Raw genomic sequence first — 26,391 nt, 5'->3', positions numbered from 1 at the left:
CTGACGTCTCTGGCGCCCAGCCAACTGCCTCCGTGGAAAAAAAACGCACCCACTGAACTGGACTGGCTTTAGCCAGAAGGCTCCTTCATGCCCTCTCTCTTTATCTGACTAGCCTGCCTGGAAAGACACAAGCTGTCTCTCTCAGCGCGAGTCTGTCTGGAAACTGGGCATGAGCAAACTCTGCTCTCATTACCGAGCGCCACATGCGGAGCCGACCGAGCAAGAAGTCAGACTGGTGTGTCCTCAGGAAACCACGGCGACTGCTTATTTTCTCCTTACAGGAACCTTTTTCTGCCAATTAGTTCTCAACAATGACTTGGTTTGTTTATCGAGTGACATCTCCTAAGCGTAATTAGACCATATACCTTGAGCTACATTCCAAAGCAGGGATTTACAGACACAACAACTGCCTACTGTGCACAAGTTTTGCAGTTTGGATCTTTTAATTGGGGTCAGAATGGCAACAGATAAGCGTGAGGCTTTTTAAAAGCGATAAAGTAGAAAATGTAGTCCCAGAAAACAAATAGCCAGCAGGAGACAAAAAAAGGCAAGTTCACTAGGTTCATGTGCTGTGCTTGGAGGATTTTAAATCCCTCCCCTTGACCGCAGGATACTGCGAGTGTTTGTGAGTCAGAGATTGTGCGAGTGTGTGTGTGTGTGTGTGTGTGTGTGTGTGTGTGTGTGTGTGTGCGTACGTGTGTGTGTGTGTGTGTGTGTGTGTGTGTGTGTGTGTGTGTGTGTGTGCGTACGTGTGTGTGTGTGTGTGTGTGTGTGTGTGCCTGTGCTTGCGTGTGTGTCACAGCTGTGAGGCTGGGAGTGACTGCCGCTCAACAAAGGACTAGGCTCTGCTGGGTTGTTCTTGGTAAACACAGGAGAACTCAACTGCAGTATGTACCAGCCTCATGGTGATTGCACAATCACCCCTCAAGAGCAGAAGTATAAAGAGAGTTCCAGAACAACAAAGGGATCCAAGTGCAACAATGCAGAATATGGACAGAATGTGACATTCTAACACAGTGAGATTCTAACACTGAGACCAAGAGATTAGTACTTACTGTCTCAGCTTCTCTTAATTAAAAAAAAAAAAAAACAAAAAAAAAACACCCACTTTGGTGTCTAAGTATACATTAATTCAACAACCTAGTAATCCAGACCACTCTGTTGTAGTGGATAAGTGTGTAGTCATTACAAGTTCTACATAAGGACATGAAGATCAGAATACTGTATGACCTTGCTTTCAATTGCAATAAAAGACAAACAAAGAATACAAATAGTTAAGAGTGTGGACCAGGGGTCAACAGATCCATCAGCGGACAGCTGTGTGCACTGTGGCTCACCTCCCAGCTGTGCTATGGTGGCAGAGCAGAGTTGGGGAGGGGGGGGTGGGTGTGCTGGAGGAGGTCAGCTGACCCCTCTGCTGACCCCGCCTGCGATGCCCAAGCAGGCCCTATGACCCTCCCCCCTCCCCACTGCATGTGGCTGTGTTGGTTTAGCTAACGTTCCCTTGACAACTGTGCACTCTCTCTGGGCCAAATGTGTACAGAGAATGAACAAGTCTGACAGAAAAGGAGATCGAGAGGACATTTAAGAGTCTCTCTCTTTGTGTTGTTTATGACGCAGCTGAGGTTGTTGGGACATGTGGACTGTTGCCTCTGCAGAGGGTGATACAACTGGCACAATAACAAATTATGTGACACATGATTTGTCTGACTATGACAAATGCTTGATGACGATGATGATGATGTTAGTTTTAGTCATAAGCATAAACACATCTTATTACATATGTTATAGCCTCAAGAGATGAGATTCTGGGATCCGAGATTACTGACATGTGTGTTATAACACACTAATACCTTGAGTACAACTGAGTCAGAAGCTTGAGGGCACTCAAATGTTTTTCTAGCCAAGGCACAGACATGGCAATTAAATGTAACAAAAGCAAATAATGAAAAAAGTGCGCAGTGCAATATGAAGGGCAATCTTAAACAAAATTAAAAAAGTGCTGTCATCATGAGGTTGGTTATATCCCCTATTTAATATGCCTCCATATTAACAACACCAGTGCTCCACCATCAGCTTCATCTGACATGCAATCTAGTGACCACAGTGTTTTGGTGCTGTCACTCAGCATGGGGGGGGGGGGGACAACAACACAGAACTGCTGCTGCTTCAGGTTTGGCTTCAAGCCATTTCCATTATTGTTCCCCTCGTTGATGATGTATTCAGATCAAACATGTCTCTCAAGACTAACAGTAACATCAACAAACAAAACAAAGAAACGAAGACAATGATTAATCAACGGGTTTACATATAAACATGAAACATCCTTCTCCTTCTCATTTTCATGAAATAACAATGGTGATACAGGACATCCTTAACTCCTGGGTCACAGCAAAGCGTTACTCACGGGGTGCCACCTCGCCTGACAAAGACGGAGAACAATAAATGTGACAACAAATGGAACCAACTGACACCCCCACCTCCTGGTGTGTGCTTTGTCTGATTGCTAATAGGGTCAAATTACTATCGTCACTGAGTAATTCATGTCAGGTAGGAGCCACATTAAAATGAACTGTAGCCACTCGATGTTCCCTCAGAAAACATGTCTGCCTAAAATTACAGGTTAATGAAATGAGTGTGCTCCTAGGTGATCATTTAGTAATTACCTCTGTGTGCTGGTGTGGGGTGGTAGTTGTGTGGGAGAGAGTGCAGTGCTGTGGGGTGATTCTGTGGCGGGGGAGCAGAGGAGGTGCTGAGCGGCCTGTCAGTGCTAATTTGCTGTTATTCTCCAGCTCACAGCTCCTTTATGAACTATAATGATATCGTGTCTGATCTGATGCACGGAGCACCGCTGTCAGCAAAAACACACTCCACGAAACCTGCAACATACTGGACCGACCAAACGCTCCTCAGCTGAGCCAGATCACAAAGTCTTCTTCTCTCTCCTCTTGTGAACCGTCCCAACTCTGCCGAAGATTCAGACGTGAAGGAGTTAACACATAGCTGCAGTGTTTTGATTGGCTTTGCAGACATAAACAAGAGCTGCACTTGTGAGTGACCCTTGGGTCTGACCCCAGAGATAGACGCTCCCTCTAATGGGTGTCTCTTTCAGCATGGTGGCCAGGGGGGAACAGAGGAGCCATTGTTTAGGCCAGGGAGAGCCAAGACTATACCCACAGAAGTGCTGAGCCAACAGGATTGGGCTAGGGAGCCAGAGCGCTCGGGAACCAGCAAGCTTGGGAGACGGAGAGCACACAAAGTAACGAGTCTGAGAGTTAGAAAGTCAGGGAGAGTTAGAGAGTCCAAGAGCCAGAGAGCCAGAGAACTAGTGAGTGAGGGAGCCAGGGAACCTGCTGCAGGAGTTGTTTACCCTCTGAGGAAGACTTACACAAGGAGAGGATTATCATCCTCCCCCTCATATCCACACAAACAAAGTACAATCACGATACAGATAACACCCAGGAGGACAGCTTCAGTTTGTTTGGCTTTCAGTCTCAAGTTGTGTATATCATCACTGAGTATTTGCTCTTTCCAAGGTTTGATTCGTACTTAAAACGACAATGCTACAAGATTAGGAACGAGGCACTGAGCAGTTCTGTTGTTTGCGTTGTGAACCCTGGCCGTTATAGGATTACTCTTGTCCCCCCGGTGCTCAGACTGTACCTACCACATCCTCTGACACACACGTGTGCCGGTGCCAGGGCCCCCGGGCAAGGGAGTTTTCCTGCTGGAAGTGGCCAAACAGGTGAGTCGGGTGTCAGTGAGGTGTGAAATCATACCTGGCAGCCATGACAATAGAGCCGCCACGCGTCCACAACACATCACCCAAAGGCGAGGTGGCTTTAGAGACAGACCAGCTTTGATTTGTCTGCTCACATCAGCCAAAGAGCTTGTAGGAGTTGCAAAATAGAGCTTTACTGTAATCCTTGTCAGACGCTTGAAAACACAGGAACATAAACTAGTACATGCCCTTTAAAATGGCTAGGTTTGGATGTTGATATACAAAGTCTTACAAAAAAAAAAGTTTAATGAACCCAACAAGAACCTTGTGTGGTTGTGTATTTTCATTATAAATGCCAGACACTAATATTCCCCAGACTATAGTGATGAACTATGAACTTTCATGTTTATATCTGTCATCAGCAATATATCAAGCCTCCAGCCATGAGAGCGTGAGTAGTATAACTAATCTGCAGGCTCAACAGCAGAGTTTGTGACCTTTGAGGTAGTGACAATAATGTAGCGCGAAAGGACTCCTCTCATTCGCTCTATACATGGACACTTCCCTCAGTGGAGCTCTGCTGGAGACCAGGACACAGGTCATCTGTGCTACTCATCCTCAGTGTCACCGTTACCTTGCCATACTGGCCTGTGTGTGTGTGTGTGTGTGTGTGTGTGTGTGTGTGTGTGTACAGTACAGACAGGCAGTCATTAGTGTAAGGCTGAAAGCTCCATGGCTTCCACTAAATTAATGACCTCTCAGCAGGAGGGATGTGATGGGCACGGCTGCAGCCAAATGCCTGGCTAGCTTCAAATGCCTGGCTAGTTCCAAGGGCTTAATTTCACAATGATACACTCCTTAAAACAAATTGAAGTCTCGATGTTGGTCTTAGTGGGAGGAAGCCAGAGAAAAGAATAGAAAGAAACTGTGCTTTAATAATGGGGGAACTTTCTTTGAGAGAAAAAACAGACAAGCCTTTTACATTTTCAATACAATTTTATTTAAAAAAAAAAAAAAAGTACCAATAAAACAACAAGAAATTCAGAAAAAAGATTTGTAGAGCAAAGCTCTTATGTACAAGCATATTGCACTACATAACACATTGTCCATACTTCCATATCATATAAACAAAAATGAAAACACACAAAAAAGAAATGAGTGCACAGTACAGTCTCGAAAACACACAGTCAATGTTTTACAAATATGCTACATTTTCGCTGGGTCTCTTTTCTTAGTATACAGAGAGTGTGTGATAATCAAGACTTTGTTGAGACTGAGCAGTTAAAGGCATTTTCCAGGGTTTTTAGTATTACATGTACACAGTTCATCAGTTCTTCAAGGAAGGGCAATGTTCCATAGTTTTATGATCTAACCTCCGAGGTCAAACAGAACCACAAACAGAATTACATTTTGTGGTTGCGTTTTTACACCAGAATGAGATGCACAAGGAATGTTGCAAGTTCATTTCTTATGTATAAAAAGCCCTTGATCTCATTGGACTTGAAAACATCCAACAGGTATTAAAAAGGATTCATAAGCCTGAACTGTCCATATAAAAGTAGACCCCGTTCATATGAAATGACATTGTAAAAAGTTAAGAAAGACCATGAGCAAGAAATATTCTCGTAAAAAAAAAAAAAACAATAAACATAAAAATTGAAACCTTCCTCAAAAACTTCAAATGAATAGAAAGTAATACAAATTCAAGACACTGACGGTTTCCATAAAATACAAATCCCAATCCAGGGTTTCTCTAGACTTGTACGTCCTGTGATAAAAGGTGGCATGAGCCATCATCAACTCTGCATGGCCTCAGAACCCCTTCTGACAAATGATACTGGGCACCATGGTGGCTTGTTTCCCTTTCCAAGAAATCAAACAGACTGTCATGTGCAGGACATCGCCGGTCCATGCACTGCTATACTGCAGGCATCCCCAGCCAGTTCAGCACATGGCAGACCTCTGGGAGAACAATCCAGAGTATATACTGCAACTGTACAAAAAGGTAGCTCAGGGACCCACGGGATCTACGGACACAAAGTACTTTCCAGTGCATATTGATTACAAAAGAACGCTAGAGGCAAAAGGAGATTGAACCCATTAAACCAATGCCCAGTGACTTAAAAATGAGGCAAATCATCCGAAGGGGGGGGGGGGGCATTTTGATAGTGATCTGACTCGCATCACTTTGTCCAAACAGGTTGTCCCCATGCTCTGTGACATGGATGACATTGAACGGTGACATGTGCCATGTATTACAGGGGAAAAAAGTATGCCCAGTCAACTGATATCAATTATGTGAACTACAGTTGAACTCCTGTCCATTAAGGAGGGTATTTTTGACATAGCCCATCAATCTGATTTTATTGTGTCGTTTATAGGCCTCCAATCCAAACATTGTGATTGGACTGCTGTTTATTAAATGTGGGGGAAATGACGTGGATGATTCAGATAAATGCCGATAAATTCAGATTGGGCCCATCTCTGCAGATCATTACCTTCCAGAAAAACCATGCAGACTCCCTCGCTCTGCACAGAGTCAAACAAACAGATCATATACACATCTACAAACCAAAAAAGGAAGAGGAATTGCACACCTTAATCTATACAGTAGAAATGGGCGAATATACAAAAAAATAAATACAAAAAGAAATAAATAAAAAAATTGAAGAAAAAAAAAAAAAAACACGAAAAGTCCGAATAGAAAATGGAGGAGCAGTACACACAGATGTCCGGTAGACTGAATGAGTCACAGAGCAATGAGACGGGAGGCTATGATGACTGGCTCAGCGTTCAGGATTTGCAGGAAACAACAACAATGGTGTTTAGCTCATTACATACTTACAGCGTAGTCCCTGTCTCAACTCAGTCAGGGCAAGAGTCATCGTCCATCCTCTGACCGGCCTATTAAAACTGTACCTTTGTATCTTATCATTAAGGTTGATATTTCCACCGGTGAAGACAATAGAAAGCTGGACCTTCGGTAGCTGCTCTACTCCTTCAAGTTGTTCTGTTCTATGAGAGTCCCTCATTTTTTCTTTCATGTCCTCTATGTGAATTCTCAAGGTTAACAATATTAGCCTATAATTTTCTTTGTCCCTGAGACACATCTGTAGGATTCTAAGCAAAGGGGTCCAGAAACCACTGATTATGCAAAAAGAACATGACACATTAGTAGGTCTAAAGATGACAGAATTAAGAGTCATGTCTAAAATGACAGTCTCTGTGTGTAATGCTCCTTCAAAGTGGACAAAAAGTATATAACCAACAAATAAAAAGTACAACAAACAGCATCTTCACGAATGCATCAGTGTCTTCAAACATAGTTATATTTTCAACAATAATTACAGCCTTTCTCACATACTCACAAGTATGTTCTAATCTCAGAGACCGGTTCTCGTGTCAATTGGATGAACAGTGGTCATTGCTATCAAAAGGTCACACCACAGGATCTGAGGACTACAGGATCAACCGATAGGTACAAAAAGATAGTACAAAACCCCACATAAGTATTATATCCTGAGAGACAAGGAGATGCTGTTATTTCACAGGTTTGTTTGGTCAGTATTGCTTTGGTGTCCAGAATACACATGAACCTCTGACGATGGGTAAGAAAGTACACCGGATAAAAAGGGTTAAAAAAAAAAAACAACAACGACGAAAAAACCCCAGAAAAAATGTCAATGATGCACCCTGTTCCATGTCAACCCTTCGTAACCAGTACCACTGGTCCTTGAGATTTTTGGTTTTGATAACTGTCCATATTCAGTCAGCTCCCAGGGTGATATGTCTAGGACATGCGAGTAAAAAAAACACTTTAATTCTACCATGAGGAATCAGACATTGTTAAAGACCTTCATTAAATGACAGAGGTTGGCTTCGTTACATATCATCGACTCCTGACTGGTGTACTGGTGTACTGGTGTACTCTAGTGCAAACACAGTGGATCCATAGCTCCACTTAAAGGGCATGGAAGTCTTCAGAGACTGAAATTACCAGCAGCACACTCTCTCTCTCTTTCAGGTGCTGGGGTCCAGTTTGGGGTTAGTATGAGATTAGCAAAAGTTCCATAATAGTCTTAGATTATTGTAAGATATGTGGTGTTCTTTCTGAAATAATGTAGAGGCCATGGAGTACCTCATGGGATACACACTTGTCCTGGAAATTGTATCTTGACTTGCCTTCATAACACATTGATTTCCTCAAGCATGCAATACATTATTTGGGGGAGTGACATTGCGAAACTAACCATTTTGGAAGCCTTTGAGTGCTTCATTTTGTTCTCATGACATTTAATGACACTGGGGAAAATGGTTCTATGTTTAAAATCAATACAATGAAAGTGACTGGAAGAGCAAAGAGTTGTCAACACAGTTAAAAACAGTCTATAAATCCCCATTGAGAAGGACAAGTTGAGGTGCAAAATGCTTTGTTCGGAGAAACTGCCTCTTTGGAAATTAGTAAGTTGACCGGTTAACCTGGGACACACTTCAGAAAAGAAAACCCCTTGAACCACTTCAGTTCCTTCTCAAGCTCTTCCCAAACTTATGTTACTAAGTTCTGAATGGTCGTTCAGTTGTGGCAGGAGACATTGATAAGGCATTTCCAGGACCCATGGAGGTCACTCAAGGTGTACACATATGGAAGTGCAAAGAAATTCAAAAACAACAACAACAACAACAACACAACGACAACATACTGTACAAAATACTACATCATCACACATTTTACCAAAAATATGGACGTCGTCCCGTAGAGGAATCTTGTGAAACAACATGGCATCTTCTCGGAAAAAAAACAACAAAAAAACAAGACCTTGTAAAAAAAAAAAAAAAATGGTTGTCTCCGTCCTGCGGTGACCTCCTCTCTCTTCTTCTTCTTTTTTCCCCCAACAGACCCGTGTTAGATTTGACAGTGCCATTTTGAATCCAGTCCCTCAGAGAGATGGTTTGGAGAGGAGGGGGGAAGGGTGGTTCTTCTCACCTCCGCCATGCACCCCCTCTGCCACCGATGGCCTCCCTCGCAAACAGGAGCGTGAGCAGAGCCGACGCCAGTCGCCACCACAACGGCCCCTGGTTCCTTTGGTTTCTGTTATACTGCAACAAAACAAGACACAGAGAGAGAGAGAGAGAGAGAGAGAGAGAGAAGGGAAGAGAAGAGAAGAGAAGAGTGAGTCAGTACAGGATGTGGAGACAGGACCGTCAGGAAACTGGCACTCCATGACAAAAGATGGCATCATCAGTCACTGAGCGGGGTATTCAGATGGAGCTTTGGGTCTGTTTTGGCTGGGATGTGTGCTGCCGATTGACACTGGGCAGGGAGAAGGGGGTAAACTGGGGAGGGGGTAAGTCAGAACCAGACACCGGAACGAGGTTGGTATTTCCACAACAGTCTGTCCCCAGCACCACTTATTAGTGTTGTCTCTTTTGTGTGCAGGATTGAGAAGCCTTTACAGCCTGTGTGTGTGTGTGTGTGTGTGTGTGTGTGTGTGTATCACTAACTACCATTCCATGCCATAGACACATTTACCACAACAGCTGTGTAGTCAAGGAGGTTCTACACTAACTGGCTGAGGCCAACAGCAGCAGAACAGAAGGAGCCTCCTCTCTCTCTCTCTCTCTCTCTCTCTCTCTCTCTCTCTCTCTCTCTCTCTCTCTCTCTCTCTCTCTCTCTCTCTCTCTCTCTCTCTCTCTCTCTCTCTCTCTCTCTCTCTCTCTCTCTCTCTCTCTCTCTCTCTCGTTCGAAAGCCAATTGGATTGTAAACGATTAGAAGGATAATGCTATCTCTGCCATTGAGAAGGGGAGATAAGATAATTGCACTAAATAGGATTAGGGAGCGCTCTTGAGGAGGGGCGGAGGGGAGTACCACAGGAACTCCTATCTGTATGGGAGCAGGGGCTTAGCTCCGCAGAGCAACACGGAGACCACTGGACCTGATAACGCTCTATTTTCAGACAGGCCATAAACCAAACAGAAGAGCAACAAAAGACTAAGATAGGCGTTTTCATGACAATACACTTGTGCCAACATTGCTTATTTTAGACAACGCCGTCCAACTGTTTGCGATGCACGCAAAATAAGACTGCAGAGTGATTAGGTAGGTACAACGTCAGGGACCGACCTATTTGCGAGCAGCCTGGGGTTTCCATACCCCCTCTCTTACAGTGTGGTGAGTGAACATTGCAGAAGGTTGCGTAAGCTCGTGCCAGGTTCAGACCAGCTCCTGCACGCTTCTCACACACCAGGTTTTGTTCAAAAGAAAAAAAGATTTATTTTTTATTTTTTATCAGGAATTGCCATCGGCTGTTTGAGCTACTACTGGGAATCTTGATAGCTCTTGTTTTTTTTTCTGTTGTAGCATTTATCTAAACCTCACCGGGGGGATGTTTTGAAAATGTGTGTATGTGCGTAGCATTGAAGTTTCCCTCATTTACATAATCCACTGAGTTCACCTGGAGGCAGTTGGAGGCAAGAGCTAGCGTAGCGAACACATAGTAAACAAAGAGCCTGAGACACTCTTCCTTTAAATCGAATTACAAAAAGACAACCCATAACCAGTCCCACCCCTCTGTCAGACTGCACTTAATTACACGCGAACGAGCCAACTCTCATATTTGGCCGAAGCCCCACACAGGGAACCAAAACGAAAACAATCACAACAGAGAGTGAATATGAAGCATATCTGTTCATCTTTACAACACCGGTGATGCATCATGACCATTACAGTGGAGTGTTTTGTTGTGGGGAGATAAACAGATTTAGGCCTTGAACAGTCGCTGTGTGTGTGTGGGTAACCGTGTTCTAGATCCCACTTCCACATCGGTAATATGAGTCAGTGAGTGTTTATCACACTATGGACTGGTTCACACACCGCAAATATCAGTATGTAAAGCTATCTACGCGCCTCACAACAATGTTGTCGTTTTAAAAGCAGTAGCAGAAAGTCCCTGACAGAGTGAGAGTGACCTTTTCCCCTTTTCTCCCTCCACCCAACCCAGAGAAGAGGGTGGTGTAGGCAGGCCTGTGACGCTCAACAGTCACAAGTCACGCCACCAACTGTCAAATGTGACTCTGTGAGAGGCTAAATTTAGCCTAGTTGTGATAGAGAGGCAGAGTCTACCCAGACACAGAGTGTCGTCACTCTTACACAAGCCTGATGTGCTTTATCAGTATCACATGCAGGCTTTCTGTCAGCTCCTGGACGTCCATTGTTTATCTGGTGAGCAGACAAGCAGATACGCTGGCCAGAGAGTCGATGAGGGAGTCAGGCCAGGGGAACAGCTAATAGGAAGTCGGGGAGGGAAACACAACCGTCTCTTCAACAATTGCTATTTAAATCTAGCATGAGTGCATGGAAAAAGGGCAAAGAACCAGAGATAACCGACAGAAAAGTATGTTTTGTTTTACAATCAAACTAAATCCTCCCCTTTCCCGTGCTGAAAGGAGTGGGCCGCTTTCAATGAAACAGTGAGGAGATAAGGAAAGGAGGTCTGTGACACACACTCACACTCACACTCACACACACACACACACACACACTCACACACTCACACACTCACACACTCACACACACACACACGGGGGACATTCAACCCGCCTTTCAACACTCCCATCGAAGGCACCGGGAGGACTCTTTAGAAAAACACACCAATGAAACCCAACTCTGCTCCCTGCCCTGTGCAGACAGTGGCGGTCTTCCTGTCATTGTAACTGTCATTATTGCCATGTCTCAGATGACCGCCCTGCTCATGTCAGCCCCGCTCTGGGGACCCCAGCGTCCCCTCCGGCACTCTCAGACTGAAGAGCAATTTATCTGTCAGCGCCAACACTCCTCTCATACGCTCTTAAGAGGCCTAATCCCTCCCTCTGCCATGGGCTATGGATTCACAGGGCAGGGAGACAGGAGGGGGTTGGGCAGGATAAGATGCAGCGGCGTATCGTTCACCAGTCAGTCAGTCAGGATGATGGGTGTCCAACCCGGGTCTGAATGTCTACAGGAATGCTCCTGCTCGACGTGATAGCAATCACTCCACTGACAGGAGGGAGAAGGGTAGATGGAGGGAGGGAGGCCATTACTGAGAGAAAGCGGTCCTAGCGAGAGAGTGAGAGAGACAGTGAAAGACAGAAAAACAACATGGACATGAGAGAGAGAGAGAGAGAGAGAGGGGGGGGGGGTTCCAAGAGCCAGTAGCTGGAGGTGGGCTACCTACCTCACTGCTGAAGACTTAATTGCACGACTAAACCACAGCGCCAGGAATAGCAGCCATGGGCTAAACTGGAGATCACGCATACAAAACCACACTGATCTGTTTGGGTTAGCGTGTCCAACCATCACTCAGCAGCAGCCAGCCACACAGACGTACACGGGCCTGAACGCTCCGAGAGGTTCGGCCCTCTGGAACTAGAACCGGAGCAGAGCCGTAATTCTGCCCACTTGAATGACAGAAGACTCGTCAATCACCTCACGAGCTGAAGTAACTCTAAAGCACCGGTTTCTAAATAAAGTCAATATCCCAAATCCCCGCCACTTGAAAAGCTCTGGGATTAAGTCTGAAAGGCAGACGTTTTCTGACAGAACAGTATCAGTTGTGTGGGCGTCCATCTCTGCAGCTTCGCCATACAATGTGTGACATCACACAGGTCTCTCACTGTGCATGTCTGGTGTTTACTCAGTGAGTAGAGAGAGCGGGAGCCACTTCCTCCTCCGCTGGCCAGGCCGCCGGTGCCGTGCATCAGTGTATCACAGGCCAGATAAGGGCCGTCTATGTCACGCTCTCACAGTCACAGTAGTACGTGAGTCATTCTGCTGCAGCGCAGACAGACAGGCAGCACTGTGGTGGGTAAATAACCTTAGTATGAGTGTGTGAGAAAATCACAAACACACCGATCGGAAAACAAGAAGTCTCTGTGAGCCGTGCTGATCTAATTAGAACACCATGTTTCAATAGAAGTAGCCTCTTGAATATCCGTGTGAAAGCCAAAGCCACTACAACATCAAGTTTTGAGGAAATTCAAAACAGTCTTTTTAGTCGGCCGGATGAGGCCGTTCTAAATCCCTGTTCTTATTGTGTGTATATTAAGTGACTGGGTAACTTTAATGCCATCATTATCAACCCCCCTCCCCCCCCCCCCCCCCGTGCTCACGGCCCCTCCTCTGGCGGCCACAGAGGCCTCTTATTTGGGCGTCTACTGCAGGTTGTCCTCGGCGACGGGCAGGACTGACTGGAGACTCCCTAACCACAGCTGTTCCCCCTGGGCTCACGCGCCAAGCTTCGGGTTACAACATGTTTACCTAGTCCGGCCACTTCTGCTTTTTCTGTTCTTCAGAGCTTGTGAGTGTGTGTGTGTGTGTGTGTGTATGTGTGTGTGTGTGTGTGTGTGTGTGTGTGTGTGTGTGTGTGCGTGCGTGTGTCTTAGTTTTTTTTCTTGTCCTCCTTGTTTTTCTCTCTCTGCTGAATGTGCCACTTGTGCTCTTAAAGCTCTCAGAGATACATAGTTCTACAGTACCACTAATACACCCACACTTATGTCAAGTGTAACAGTTAAACCACTTCAATGCAGACAGTGTCTTCCAGCACAGTAACTATCAGCTAAGTGGACAGTGTCACCCTGACCACACAGTTGTTGTGCCTCATTTGGCCTCCCCCATGCCCCCTGTGGAGGCAGCTTGAGGAGGAAACGGGGGAAGAAAGGCAGAGAGAAATAAACAGGAAGTGGAGGCGGGGGGTGGGGGACGGGGGGGGGGACGGGGGGTGGGGGGAGGGGGGGCGGGGGAGGAGGAGGAGGAGGGCTTTGCGCTGAGGGAGAGGCTGCCCTGGTTTAAGCTGTGTCTTGGGGGGGTAGAACGACAGGTCAGAACACTGGGCTAATGTACGAACATCGCCTGGCCAAAACAAACACGGGACACTGGGACACAGCTTGGAAAAAGCGAACAGCGAACAGCGCTGCTCTCTCTCTACGGTCTACGCTAGCCCCTGGCTTTAGCTTTAGCTGTGTTCAGTCAAGAGTGTGTTATCTCCTTACCAGTTGAAAGTGTTCTTGGTGGAACTGGTCTCCGATCAGTTGGAGTTTCTGGCCAATGCGGGCCTCCACGCTGTGTACTCCTGGCTGCTGCCGTAGTCTCTCCATCCTCCCTCGCTCCTCCTCCTCCTCCTCGTCCTCCTCCTCCTCTGGGTCTCCAACACGCTCAAAGCTCGCCGGGAAGTGCAATCGAAAACCTGCGTTGCCTGCGGAGAAGACAAGATCATTGGTGACTGCTCTCCCTCATGTTATCGATTCGACTTCTGTCAGTTCTGTGTAGGTGCCATATGATCCATCACACAACACTCTGGTGTCTCACTCTGTCTTTTCCAGGAAGAATACTTTATCAAACACGGTGAATGAGTCAACAGCCATAAATGGCAATCAAAACTCTAAACTCTGGCCAGGTGAGTTGAGGTGAGTTGTTACGGAGGTTGTTTTGAACGGGGCCCGAGTCTGGTGTTTGGCCTCATTTCTTATCGGTATCCATAGCTAGCTTTATCTCCAAGTGTGACGGCCCACGTTGGGCATCTCTCACAGCCAGTTCTCCCCGGTGTCCAAGTGAGGGGTCGGTCATACAGGTATGGGCTGCTGTCACGTCTGTCCTTTCTGAGTCACCACCCACCCTGTCTGGCGCCTTTTGATGGCAGAGCAGCTGGGTACACTCCGCACAGGCCATAAAAGCTGCAGTGGCCGGGACTATCAGGCGCCAGGCGGTTGAGAACAGCACAGCTCCACTGTTAGGGCCTACCTAGTTTTCACACTAGGTTTCACATTGTGGTTTCACACACACACACACACACACACACACACACACACACACACACACACTTCTGCCTTACCGTACAGGATGAGACACGAAGGCCTATGTTTGAATGTGTGTGTGTGTGTGTGTGTGTGTGTGTGTGTGTGTGTGTGTGTGTGTGTGTGTGTGAAACAATGTACTCTGTGTGATCATTTGAACTTTACATTTACATCAATCTTAATCCAGCTCTAAGTGTGAGTGTGTGTGTGAGTGTGAGTGTGAGTGTGAGTGTGAGTGTGAGTGTGAGTGTGAGTGTGAGTGTGAGTGTGAGTGTGTGTGTGTGTGTGTGTGTGTGTTAAGGTCTCACCGTAGAAGAGTGGTCTGGGCTCCTTGGACACTCCACAGGGCTGCATGCCGTTGGGCAGTGCCAGGGCAGGGCTGGGCGTCTGGGTGCCCCTGTCCTCGTACTTTATCTCCCTGAAGGCTGTGCGCCAACAGTGGGAGTCTGGCTCAAACACATCATCCTCCTCATCATCCATACGGGGGCGCTCTGGGTTGGGCGGCCTGCAGGCAGAGGAGAGAGAGAGAGAGAGACAGGTGTCAGAGTTCTGTGGAGTTGCACTTTAGTAAGTAGGACAGTAGGTCTGTCATCATCATCATCATCATCATCATGTCATTCTTCATTTCTGGACACAGGGTAAAGATCTAGTTTCCTCAGACAAATAGTGATTGCGTAGAAGTCCATTTAGCCAGAACTTTGTAATTCTGCAAATGTAGGCCACTCATCTAAAGAGCAGCCGTCTCTGAAAACTCTGACCTAATTACCATTAAAGACAACGTTCCTTATCCATAATAACTACCCTTAAATAAATACTACCCCCAAAATCTGAAGACATGGCCACAGCAGGGTCCAGTGGAGGAACCGAGGGATCTGCTTTGCCTGTGGTGAGGGACTCACAGTGCTGATTTAGACAAATCACTCCGCTTGTCACGGTGATCAAACCACACAATTGACGGTGGTTAGGAGACTTGGTTACTAAATTTACCTAAATGGGGGTTTGGCAGACAGGGTTGAGTGAGAAGCAGTGTCTCTGTCTCTCTCCTCAGCCCAAAAGACTTGTGGCTGGTTTGGTACCTAGCACAAAGTCTGTGAGTGTCACACTGTGAGTACAACCAGACAGAGCTAAGGAGAGCCTTGCAAACTAGAACACCAGGGCCAAGTGTGAGGGGCCTTCACCTTAATGATTAGAATAATTTCAATCAATCTTGAAAAGGGCTTTGAATGAATAATAAAGTGATAGAATTGAATGATGAAGTTTCATTCGGCACATTGCTGCAATAACTCACAGAGGATCCCTCGAGTAAAGGCAGTGTCTCATGCTTGAGTTCTTCTCAGGCCTTTGACTATCAGGGCAGGCATCCATCTCTCAAGTGCCATAGTCGCAACCACAGTCTTGAATGATACGGGGGGGGGGGGGGGGGGGGGGGGGGTCAAAGAGTTATCAAAATACTGCTGAAATCGAAGTAGCCTTGTGAACCCTCTCAAGACTCTCCATCAATCCTCTAATACAGGGTTAGGCTCCTACCACACCACACCACTTCCAAATGAGAGTCCGAAGCAAATGGGTAATGACAGTCTTTGAGGAAAAGACCGGCCCACTCTCCTTTCCTTGGGGTCTGTCAGCATGCCAGTGTCTGAGGAGAGTTTTTATTTCTTCACCCAATGTAAGCAGATTTTCCTCAGTCTCTTGAATGCAAATGTTAGACCTCAGCAACTATGCCATCCTGCTGTATGCATTCACAAAAAGCCCTATGTGTAAAACCACTCAGTGCTTTGTTTTGACAAACACAAGACAAGAACATGGAAGTTGCAGCAAACCAAAAAAAAGCACAAGATATTCTGGGGGTATTTTGTTACGACTGCTTTACAGCTCTCTACCGCAGACCAGTGTCTACTCTTTGTGTGTGTGTGTGTGTGTGTGTGTGTGTGTGTGTGTGTGTGTGTGTGTGTGTGTGTGTGTGTGTGTGTGTGTGTGTGTGTGTGTGTATGTCAGTGAGTGGCTCCCCCTGCTGGATTGGGCTCGAATAATAACACGCACGCACACGCACGCACACGCACACGCACAGCAGCAGTTCAGTTCACACCCTCAGACCTCCAACAGAACTAACACAACTTTATTGATCCCCGAGGAGAAATTAAGGTGTTACAGCAGCTCACATCACAAACAACAACAACAACAAAATAAAGTGACAATAAAATAATAGAATAAAAATAAATTAGACATCTGAAACATTATATACAGTAAGAACAGTCCAGTATGATTTAACATCCCCCAGCCTGACTGATCAGCCCGATCGAGCCAGCCGGAGGAGGAGTTGTACAGCAGGCTTTAACTCTTAAGTTAACACTCACAGTCTGTGCTCATTTACACCACAACGACCCATAACCTCGCAGAAATACACTGTATCATCCGCCCTAACCTCCGTTAAACAGGTCATATTTAGAGTTCGAGAGTATTATATCTATAAAAAATAAGGTTGTGAATGAAGACTGATTAGGAGCGTGGGGGTAGTTATGTGGTTCCTTATAATTGTGTATCATGTATGCATGATTCATCATAGTGCGCTGTCTAAAACTACGCTTAAGAAGCTCATAGCTTATCATAGGTGAGAAACTCGACACTTCTTATAAGTGGGTGACTTCTAGCTAAAAATGCGACCGCGGCAGAGCGGTGACGCTAAATCACTCCGAGACTCCGGAGAAAATGATAAATCTTCCTCAACCGACAAGCCCGGCCGGCGTTGCGTCTGCAGCGACACGGCATTTCACTGTTCCACCGTGAGTCGTGACACGCTCTGAAAGCTTAGCCTACATACAATTATTTATTATACATCACAATTTATCACAATTTGTTTATTAACCAAGTTCGTGAAATTGTAAGACTTCGGTGTAGGACATGTCTATTCCCAAAATCATAATTTAAAATTCGAAGGTGACGTCCCGTATTTTTTTCCTAATTTCATTAGGAAATTTTCCTAGTTTCATATTTACCGGTGCTACGGCTAATTGTCATCGGACACAGAGAGAACCGATCGGCCCATCCACTCATTAGAAGAAGGCGATCAGGATGACAGCGTTCAATAAGATGGTTTTTTTTTTGATCGGGCGACAACGTTTGTATAACAGGAAAATTGTATTCCCAGCAAACCAAAGTAAAGCATGGGGCCAACAATAACAACAACACAACAGGTATTATCTAGTTATCTTTGCTCGAGCATACCACCAAAGTAAGAAAACATGAATAAGGGACACTTACCGCAAGGTATGTCTTTTGATGTATTACGGGTGTATGGGGAAAAAAAATAGTTTTCTGATCTCTGCCAAATCAAGTGAATTAGTCCGTATCACTCCAAGACAACTTTCATTCTGTGAGACAAATGGCAACAAGCTGATTTCATTTCGCAGACGTCAGCTACAAAGTCACTCCGCCCTCAAACGGGGCGTCAACGCTGACAAAAGTAAATAAAGTGCTCTTAAAGCCGCAGAAGAATGTGACGATTGTATTTGACGGAAGATGGTGTGTGTCCCTTTAAGATGGATTAGCATATGGCTCATGTAACCAATCAGCGCGTTTGTTATGATCCCGCCTTCCAAATCGCGTATTCAGACACGTGGATGGGAAATTCCCTCTAGCACGAGACTGCTCTACGTTTGTACTAGGCCCGGGCTCAGCTGACCGATCAATGAAGCGTAACTTCATGATGAAAAGACTAGTATGACAAGATATAGGCATGCCAGTTATATGCATTAAAAATGAAATATTGAATGCACTGTATTTTGATGGCAAATACACAGACTTTGATTGCAATGCAGATTTGGTCCTAACTTGATATCATATTATGCCCTAAATAAAAACCTTAAACAGGTGTGTAAATAACATAACTAATGACAAAATGTGATGTTCATATTTAGGATTACACGGTTGGGTTTGTACTGACGCTGTCAGATAGAGACAAATGTGTTCTAGATTGGCATTCATCTGGCACGAAAATGTAAGTAAATATCTCCCAACCCCAATCATCTGTCTTGAAACCAGGGTTGTTTCACTACAGGCCTACTGGCCCTTTGAGCATCAAACTAGACTTAGTCTCATATTTTAAAGTCACTGTGCAATAACAAATAATTGTTTAATTGCCAAACACCAACCTCACATAACCATTTCAAAAGCATTGAATTTGGATAGTCTTGGTTCAAACCAGCAATTGTTCTATTGGCCTCTGGTGTTTAGAGTTACAGAGGTTCTCTAATTACCCCTCAACGCTTACATCAGGACCGAGATCCTGACAAAACACATCAGCCCAGCCTGTCTCGTTGCCTTTGTTTGACAAGCACATTTGAATCCAGTGAGTTGAGGGCTCCGCTTGGTGTGGAGGGCAGGGCAGGGCAGGTGCTGGTTGTTATGATCCGCCCCCCCCCCCCTCAGGGGTATCACTGATCAATAAACACTTGGACAGCTGGGGCACGGGGTGACCCTGCATTCTCTCACAGAAGACAATCGCCCTGCCCCCCCCACCCCCACCCCACCCTCGACTCCTGTTCTCCTCTCCCGCCCCATTGGCTGTGTTGGCCCAATAGCAGTGTGAGAAGTCATGGGTCCCTGGTTTCTCTGTGTCCACTTTGAATAGGTTGGACTTTTATGCCTGGACTAGTCCCAAGTGTGACCAGGATCCAGAAAAGGGTATTGGATTCTCTGTCAGTGTGATATTGGAAATGCGATCACTCATGCATGAGTGATCACTGAGAAAAACAAAGCTGATGGGAGAGGGAGCGTTGATGGAAGCTTCCTTTGTTCATCAACAAAACAAAGGAGCTTTCAGTTAATCACTCTGGAGTTTGTGTGCTAACCTACATTACTGTAATTACAACAAAATAAGCCTTTGGCCCCTAGGAAAGTCATTAAGAAACATAAAGAGACAGCCATTTAGAAGTGAGCTGATACCCTTCCTGCCCTATTCATCATTGAGTCTTTTGACAGTACAGCTGATGCAAGGCGTTGGAACTGGCACCTTTCCAATAGACAGTAAAGATTTCATAAGGGAAAATGAGTCATGAGCCTTACAAAGAGTTTTCTTTTCTTTGCAGTTCTGTCTCACACAAAAAGCAACAAATCTGCTAATTACAGCGCGCCGTTATGTTAGTAACTTGAATACCCTTTTGTTTTTGTCTCCAACACAATGTCATTTCAGGAAGCAGAGTGTCTAGTCTACCATTACATTTATAAAGCCTAAATGACACTTGTTTATACCCTTCTTGCCAGATGATGTGTTGATATTTTGCTTTGTAAAATGTGTGACAGCCTGGACACTGAAATAGGACTCCTTTGGTTCTCTGTGTATCTGAACTGAAACCCCCTCCTCCGTCTCCTGCCTTGAACCCCAGTGGCAGGGACAGCTCCAGAGTTCATGCTGAGTTTTCTGGCTCTCTGACAGTTCATCAGGCTATCGCCCAGGTTCATCGGGCGGCCACTAATATGTATTACTTCAATCTGAGATGGTGGAAAAAAAAATACGCCAGCCCAGAAATCTGCCTTTACATCAGTGGTTGCAGTCATGATTCACCATCACCTGTTTACTAGTTCAAGAGACAAAAAAAAACATTATTTCTATGATCAAATAAGACGTTTGTCCATCTTAAGCGAAGCAGTGTACTCAGTGACATGCAGTAAGCCATTATGTGGTGTATCAGAGATGATGAGGACTCACTGAGGTTAATCTCACCATCAAGCTGGCTACTCTCAGTGGGACACAAAGATAGGCATAGTTCTTGAATAATGAAAATGGTTGCATAGAACATCTCAATCTAGGAACATAAATTATCCATTCAACAAGGCTTTCTTATCACTGGTGTGGTGCCTTTGTTTGGCTATATTCCCTCCATAATGTGGTGACTGGAGTACTCAGGCAAAGGACTCAAACGTGGCTCGGAGACAAAAACTTAAATTCAATAGAATAGTCTTTACTGGAGGAGGGAACCAGGGGATTCTCCTTCACCGGCTTGACCCTGGCCACATGGAAGGTGCGGTGAACCCTCGGGGATCTGGGAAGCCGCAGTCGCACCTCCACAGAATTAATCACCTTGACATAGGGAAGGAACCCACAAACCGGGGAGCCAGCTTGCGGGATTCAACCCACAGAGGGAAGTCTCAGGTGGGAAGTCAGACCCTCTGTTTTTACTTTCAGAAAGGTTCAGTACACAGGTAGGCAGTCAATGGGTAGGGAGATAATCCAGGAAGGGGGTAGGCAAAGCAGGGTTTGGTACACAGGCAGGCAGTTCAAAAAGGCAGGCAGATAATAGCCTAATCCTAAAGGGGTAGGCAAAAAGGCAAAGTCAAAAACACACTCATGGGAACAAAAAAACAGGAATACTTATCACTAGGAAAAATCTCTGGAACGCTTGACACAAGCTACAAAGACGAACTGGCACAGAGACAGGGGAACACACAGACTAAACACACAGGGAAGGACGAGGAACAGGTGAAGCCAATCAGGGCGGGGTCGACAATCACACAGGCGGGAAACACACAAGGGCAGGTGGTGAAGTGTCTGAAACGAGAGACAAGGTGAGGAACACAAAACAAACAGGAAACAAAAAATGAATAACATGAAACAAAGACAAACATAAACTAAGAAACCATACGAGACGTTACACATAATCTATGTTTGCTGATACAAGCCATTATTGCATTGTCACATTAGTACCACGATGAATGATATGAGAATACTGACCGCCATAATTTTTCAACAGGGAGTCAGCGGTACTCAGTTTCTACGGAAACTGTGAACAAGGGGTGCAAGAGATGGGAACATGGACAAAACAAATGTCTCTCAGCTGAGATGGCAACAGTGTCGTCATTGGCTTGCTGGAAAGTGTGGAGGGAAAATAAACAAGTTCCCATAGACGCCTGAGAAGCCTGGGAGAGGCAATGCCAGCATCACTTTCAGTTGCATTAGGAATCTGTGTCTAAAAGGCTGAGAGCAGTGTACACACACACACACACACACGCACACACACACACACACACACACACACACACACACACATGACTGCACAATCACATGCTCCACTTCTTCAGCACCCTCAGAGCCCATCCTCCCTTCTGATATCTCACTCTCTCTCTCTCTCTCTCTCTCCCTCCCTCCCTCCCTCACACACACACACACACACACTCATACACAAAAACCAAAACATCTTCAGCATGTGAATCCTGCCTAGAAACTGGAAGGGGGATTCCATGCACTCCAATTGGACACGTTCCATAGCAACCGCGTCTTCATGGCCAGCCAGTTAGAGGAGGCACACTGACCCAATGGCAGAGATCATATTTAAGGAGCCCTAGTGACCTAGTAACAGAGGGGGCTTTCTTCTGCCCCCCAGAGGCAGTCCCCCTATTGCCTTGCCCCTGTGTCATTGGCTCAAGGAAACCCCCCAAGGCACCCTGCCCCCTCTTTGTAAACCAGAGTGTTTTGTACCATGTTGTACTTTGACTCAGCTACCCCTGTTTACCATTCATATTTTGGGATTTGTCTCTAAATGTTCATGAAAACAGGTAGAGCTCCCAGCCAAGGGGCATCATGACAAGGTCAAGAGCCTCAATGTCCACAATTTCATATCAGGCTGAAAGGAGCTGAAGCAGAATCTGGGAAAACAGAACGAGAACACACACACACTGCTCTCTGTAAGCCTTCTGCTGGATTAGCCTCAGGTCTGTTATCATATCTTCAAAGTGATATGTTGTTTTTGCTAAGCTGAATGACCCGGAGACATTTACATGCAACAACTATATTTTTCTTACACTTACTGCAATTTCTCATGCCGGGGTTGAATAAGAAAGAATAATATTGCTGGGTAAAATTGTGCTTAACAGCCACCATATCATATGCCAACAACAACTATTTTATTTAATCACACGGAACGGCATGGTTACAGTGTGATTCATGTCAGAAAACTGAAACCGAATGTCTGCACGGAGAAAAAATGTAATATCGCCACAGCGTGCTGTTGAGTCACCTATATTTAGAGGTTGGTTTGTCTTTGCTGACCACATGCCACAGACAGCCATCCCACACAGAGCAGGAGGAGACAGAAATGACAAGGTGTCCGTTTGTCTGCAGCGACTTCCAGCTCAGGTGAAGACGGAGTGAATAATGTAGTAGACGCTGGAAGCGGGGGGGGGCTGGGGTAGTTTGCGTCTGACCCCAGCCTCTTTCAGACAGAGAAATGGTGAAGGTGAGGAGGACGACTTGGTTATTAAGCAATGAAACCTGATCTGGCCTGGTAACCGAGAGCCCAGACACAAAAGGCCGCCTTTTCACTCTGTCTGGTAAACATACGTCCCTCACTGCAGACACTAACCGAGCCTCACTCACTCCTGTCTGATGTCACCCACATGAGTCTCCTCACAAGTATCCCTAACCCTAACCCTAACCCTAACCCTAACCCTCTATACAAGCTCTTGTCCTGTCTCAGAGGTCATTGGTCCCAGTTTGAGCCCTGTCCCTTGAAGCGTCCAAATGCAGGAGTCTGTCCCATACCGATCAAAACCGTCACACCTGCCTTTCTGAAGTTTTCTGTAGCTTGTGTACATCGAAATGTACATAAATCACCTGTTGACTCCAATTCTTTCTAATCTACTGATGTTTCTTGCATAGAGTTTGTCCTGTGTGTTAGCTCAGATAGCCCCATATAGCCCATGAGGTCATTACACTTACTGTAACAAGCAACCATTTGTCAATGTCTCCACTAATCTGGATGGCTGAAGGCAGCCAGTGAATCTAAGGCATTTCCCGATAATGTATATTAGTCTCTGTTACGGTCAGAGCTAAGGAACCCAAGCACAGGACAGAGACAGGACACGTATATAGAAGAATCAGGTTTTAATGAGGGAATAGGGGAGAACGGAGTAGCTGGGTGGAATGGCAAACAGGGTAGGGTAGCAGGCAGGCAGGGTAGGGTAGCAGGCAGGCAGGCAGGGCAGGTAGACAGGGCAGGCAAGGTAGGTAGGCAGGGCAGACAGGGCAGACAGGGCAGGCAGGACAAGTAGACAGGCCAACAGGGCAGGTAGGCAGGGCAGGTAGGCAGGTAGACAGGCCAACAGGGCAGGTAGGCAGGGCAGGCTGACAGGCTGACAGGCTGACAGGCAGGTAGGCAGGGCAGGCAGGGCAGGTAGGCAGGGCAGGCAGGGCAGGTAGGCAGGGCAGGCTGACAGGCAGGTAGGCAGGGCAGGCAGGGCAGGCAGGGCAGGTAGGCAGGGCAGGCAGGGCAGGTAGGCAGGGCAGGTAGGGCAGGTAGGCAGGGCAGGCTGACAGGCAGGTAGGCAGGGCAGGCTGACAGGCAGGTAGGCAGAAACCGGGAAGTGGTCCTGTAGCACAGAGAGAACGCGGTGAGAGAAACACTTAGACACAGAGAATCTACTAAGCGCTGCTAAGCGGCCGAGAGCGAGACTGACTTTAACGACAAACAACGACCTGGCGATGAGCAGACGGGAGCGTGATGAACCACAGGTGTGAAGATGAACCACAGGTGTGAAGATGAACCACAGGTGTGAAGATGAACCACAGGTGTGAAGATGAACCACAGGTGTGATGAACCACAGGTGTGATGAACCACAGGTGTGAAGATGAACCACAGGTGTGAAGATGAACCACAGGTGTGAAGATGAACCACAGGTGTGAAGAACCACAGGTGTGAAGACCGAGCAGGTGGAGACGATGACCAGACTGATTGGGCCTGATTGGGCCACGCCCACACTCACAAATACACACAGACAGACAGAGACACACGCCCCCCCCTCCCACACACACACACACACACACACACAGACAGAGACAGAGACAAACACACACAGACAGACAGAGACAAACAAACACACACAGACAGACAGAGACAGACAAACACACACAGACAGACAGAGACAGACAGACAGACACACACAGACAGACAGACAGAGACAGACAAACACACACAGACAGACAGAGACAGACAGACAGAGACAGACAAACACAGACAGACAGAGACAGACAGAGACAGACAGGAGAGAGATACTGGCACAGGATAGGTGGAAGTGGAGGGCGTGACCCTATCAGAGTGGAAATCATCTGAGTGACCTAAGATCTGTCAGTGTCCATGTTTCAATCCACCTTCTACAGTTTTACACGGAAGCACGGCTCCGTCACAAGGATTATTAATGCTGCCTTACAGAAGACCCTTAAAAGGGAATTACTGTATTGTTTTGACATATTGTTTATTTTTTGGTCGTAATTAAGCTATGTGACATGTTTTGATCTTCCTGTTGACATATAACCTTCAGGTCAATCTCAGGAGTAGATCTATGACAGACAAAACAGCATGACTTAAAAACAGGGAGATGACAGTGACAACAGAGTCTTGCTCATCCATTTTGGTCAGACATTTTCAATGTAAAAACACAGGCAAATTATTGTAGATGTACTTCATCTTGTTACATACAATAGTGTTCCTTTGAGGAGTGCAGAGATACAACGATTCGAGACGTAAAATATTTGGCATCCCTAACTGTTCCTCTCACACTGACCCTTCCCTGACCCGGGCAGACACTGACACTGCCCTCAGAAGACGGGCTGGTTTCGTCTCATCTCTGCATGACACAGCTGGGATGCATTCAAGCCTAGAACCATCCATACCTCAGGTGATGTCTACGTGTAACGTGAAAAGAATCAGTTGAGCTGCCTACTACTATCTTTCAAACAGTTTTGGCCATTGGTTACCCAGAGAGCCGAGCGGGATTTAAGGACGTAGGCATGGCTTAATGAGACCCTGAGTGATGTGTGTGTGGAGCTGTTCTGATCTGCTAGGTCCTGTGAAGATCTGAAACATACACACACACACACACACACACACACACGCACACACACCCCACCCCCCACCCCCACACACACACACACACACACACACACAACTGTGGGAGAGTTGACCGGTCATCCCGGCTTCACAAAGACACCCTGTCTGATCTGAGCGCACATTAAAGTAGCGCCCGCCGCAAAGCGGGCATGTCCAAACAGCTGTGGCCATGACTCCCTCTCTCCTCTGAAGTGAGGGATGACGGCGCAGCGGTGGCCCCAGTCCCGCAGCAGAGCAGCAGAGGATAGAACAGCATGGAGACGACGCACCATGAATGAGTCAATCTCTCACTCGGCTTATGACAACACAAAGAGCCCTCAAACCAATACGGCGCCCCTCTCACACACAATGGCCTTTTCTCTCACAAATCTCCACCAATCACATAAAAGCGCCGCACCGCACCTCAAAAGCTTTGAAATTCCGATATTTCGTTGGCTTTTAAATTCACTCACAATATTAGCTCCCGGGGATCCATTTTGCAGAAATCTATATGAAATCAAACAAATGTAAAACGACAAAATGAAATTCAATCGCAATTCGATAGCAGTGGATGATTAGTAACTTGTGAGGTTTACATTTACTCCATTTGAATTCACGGCGCAGCTCAGAAACAGACCAACTCCGAGGTAAGCAGATCTGTGTCTGTTTATTTTGGAGTTAATTACCTGTGGGTGGCCTAAAGCCTGCTCCGTGGTGGTCCAGGTAAAAGGCCTGGTGGCAGTGTGGAAAAGCAACATAAATGACATCTATCATCAGCTACTAATTATGCTGCCTTGGGCCTGGTGGATCCATTTTCAGCCTGGGCCCCAGCTACTAAACACATACCATTCATATTTAATCACACCTCATTATCTCACTACAATGTAGGAAGCAGACAGACCCTTACCTGATACCAGACACGGTCAACACACACACACACACACACACACACACACACACACGCACACCAAAATAGAAAATCACACACC

At 46.2% G+C, this 26,391-nt stretch overlaps 1 protein-coding gene across 1 annotated transcript; it reads right to left on the bottom strand.

Annotated features, from left to right (window-relative positions):
• Positions 1-8,701: 8,701 nt before the first annotated feature.
• bmf1 (BCL2 modifying factor 1) lies at positions 8,702-17,882 on the bottom strand (the record flags this gene model as incomplete). The annotated part of the gene is made up of 4 exons (XM_083683625.1): positions 17,805-17,882; positions 14,855-15,051; positions 13,746-13,948; positions 8,702-8,818 (listed from the first exon to the last, which is right to left on the bottom strand). The coding sequence occupies exons 2-4, from the start codon at positions 15,024-15,026 to the stop codon at positions 8,702-8,704; spliced, it is 492 nt and encodes a 163-aa protein (XP_083539751.1). The 5' UTR covers positions 15,027-15,051; positions 17,805-17,882.
• Between the last annotated feature and the right edge of the window lie 8,509 nt (positions 17,883-26,391).

The sequence above is a fragment of the Argentina silus genome (assembly GCF_951799395.1).
Source record: "Argentina silus genome assembly, chromosome: 13".
Lineage (NCBI taxonomy): Eukaryota > Metazoa > Chordata > Actinopteri > Argentiniformes > Argentinidae > Argentina > Argentina silus.
This window is presented reverse-complemented; position numbering and strand designations above follow the sequence as displayed.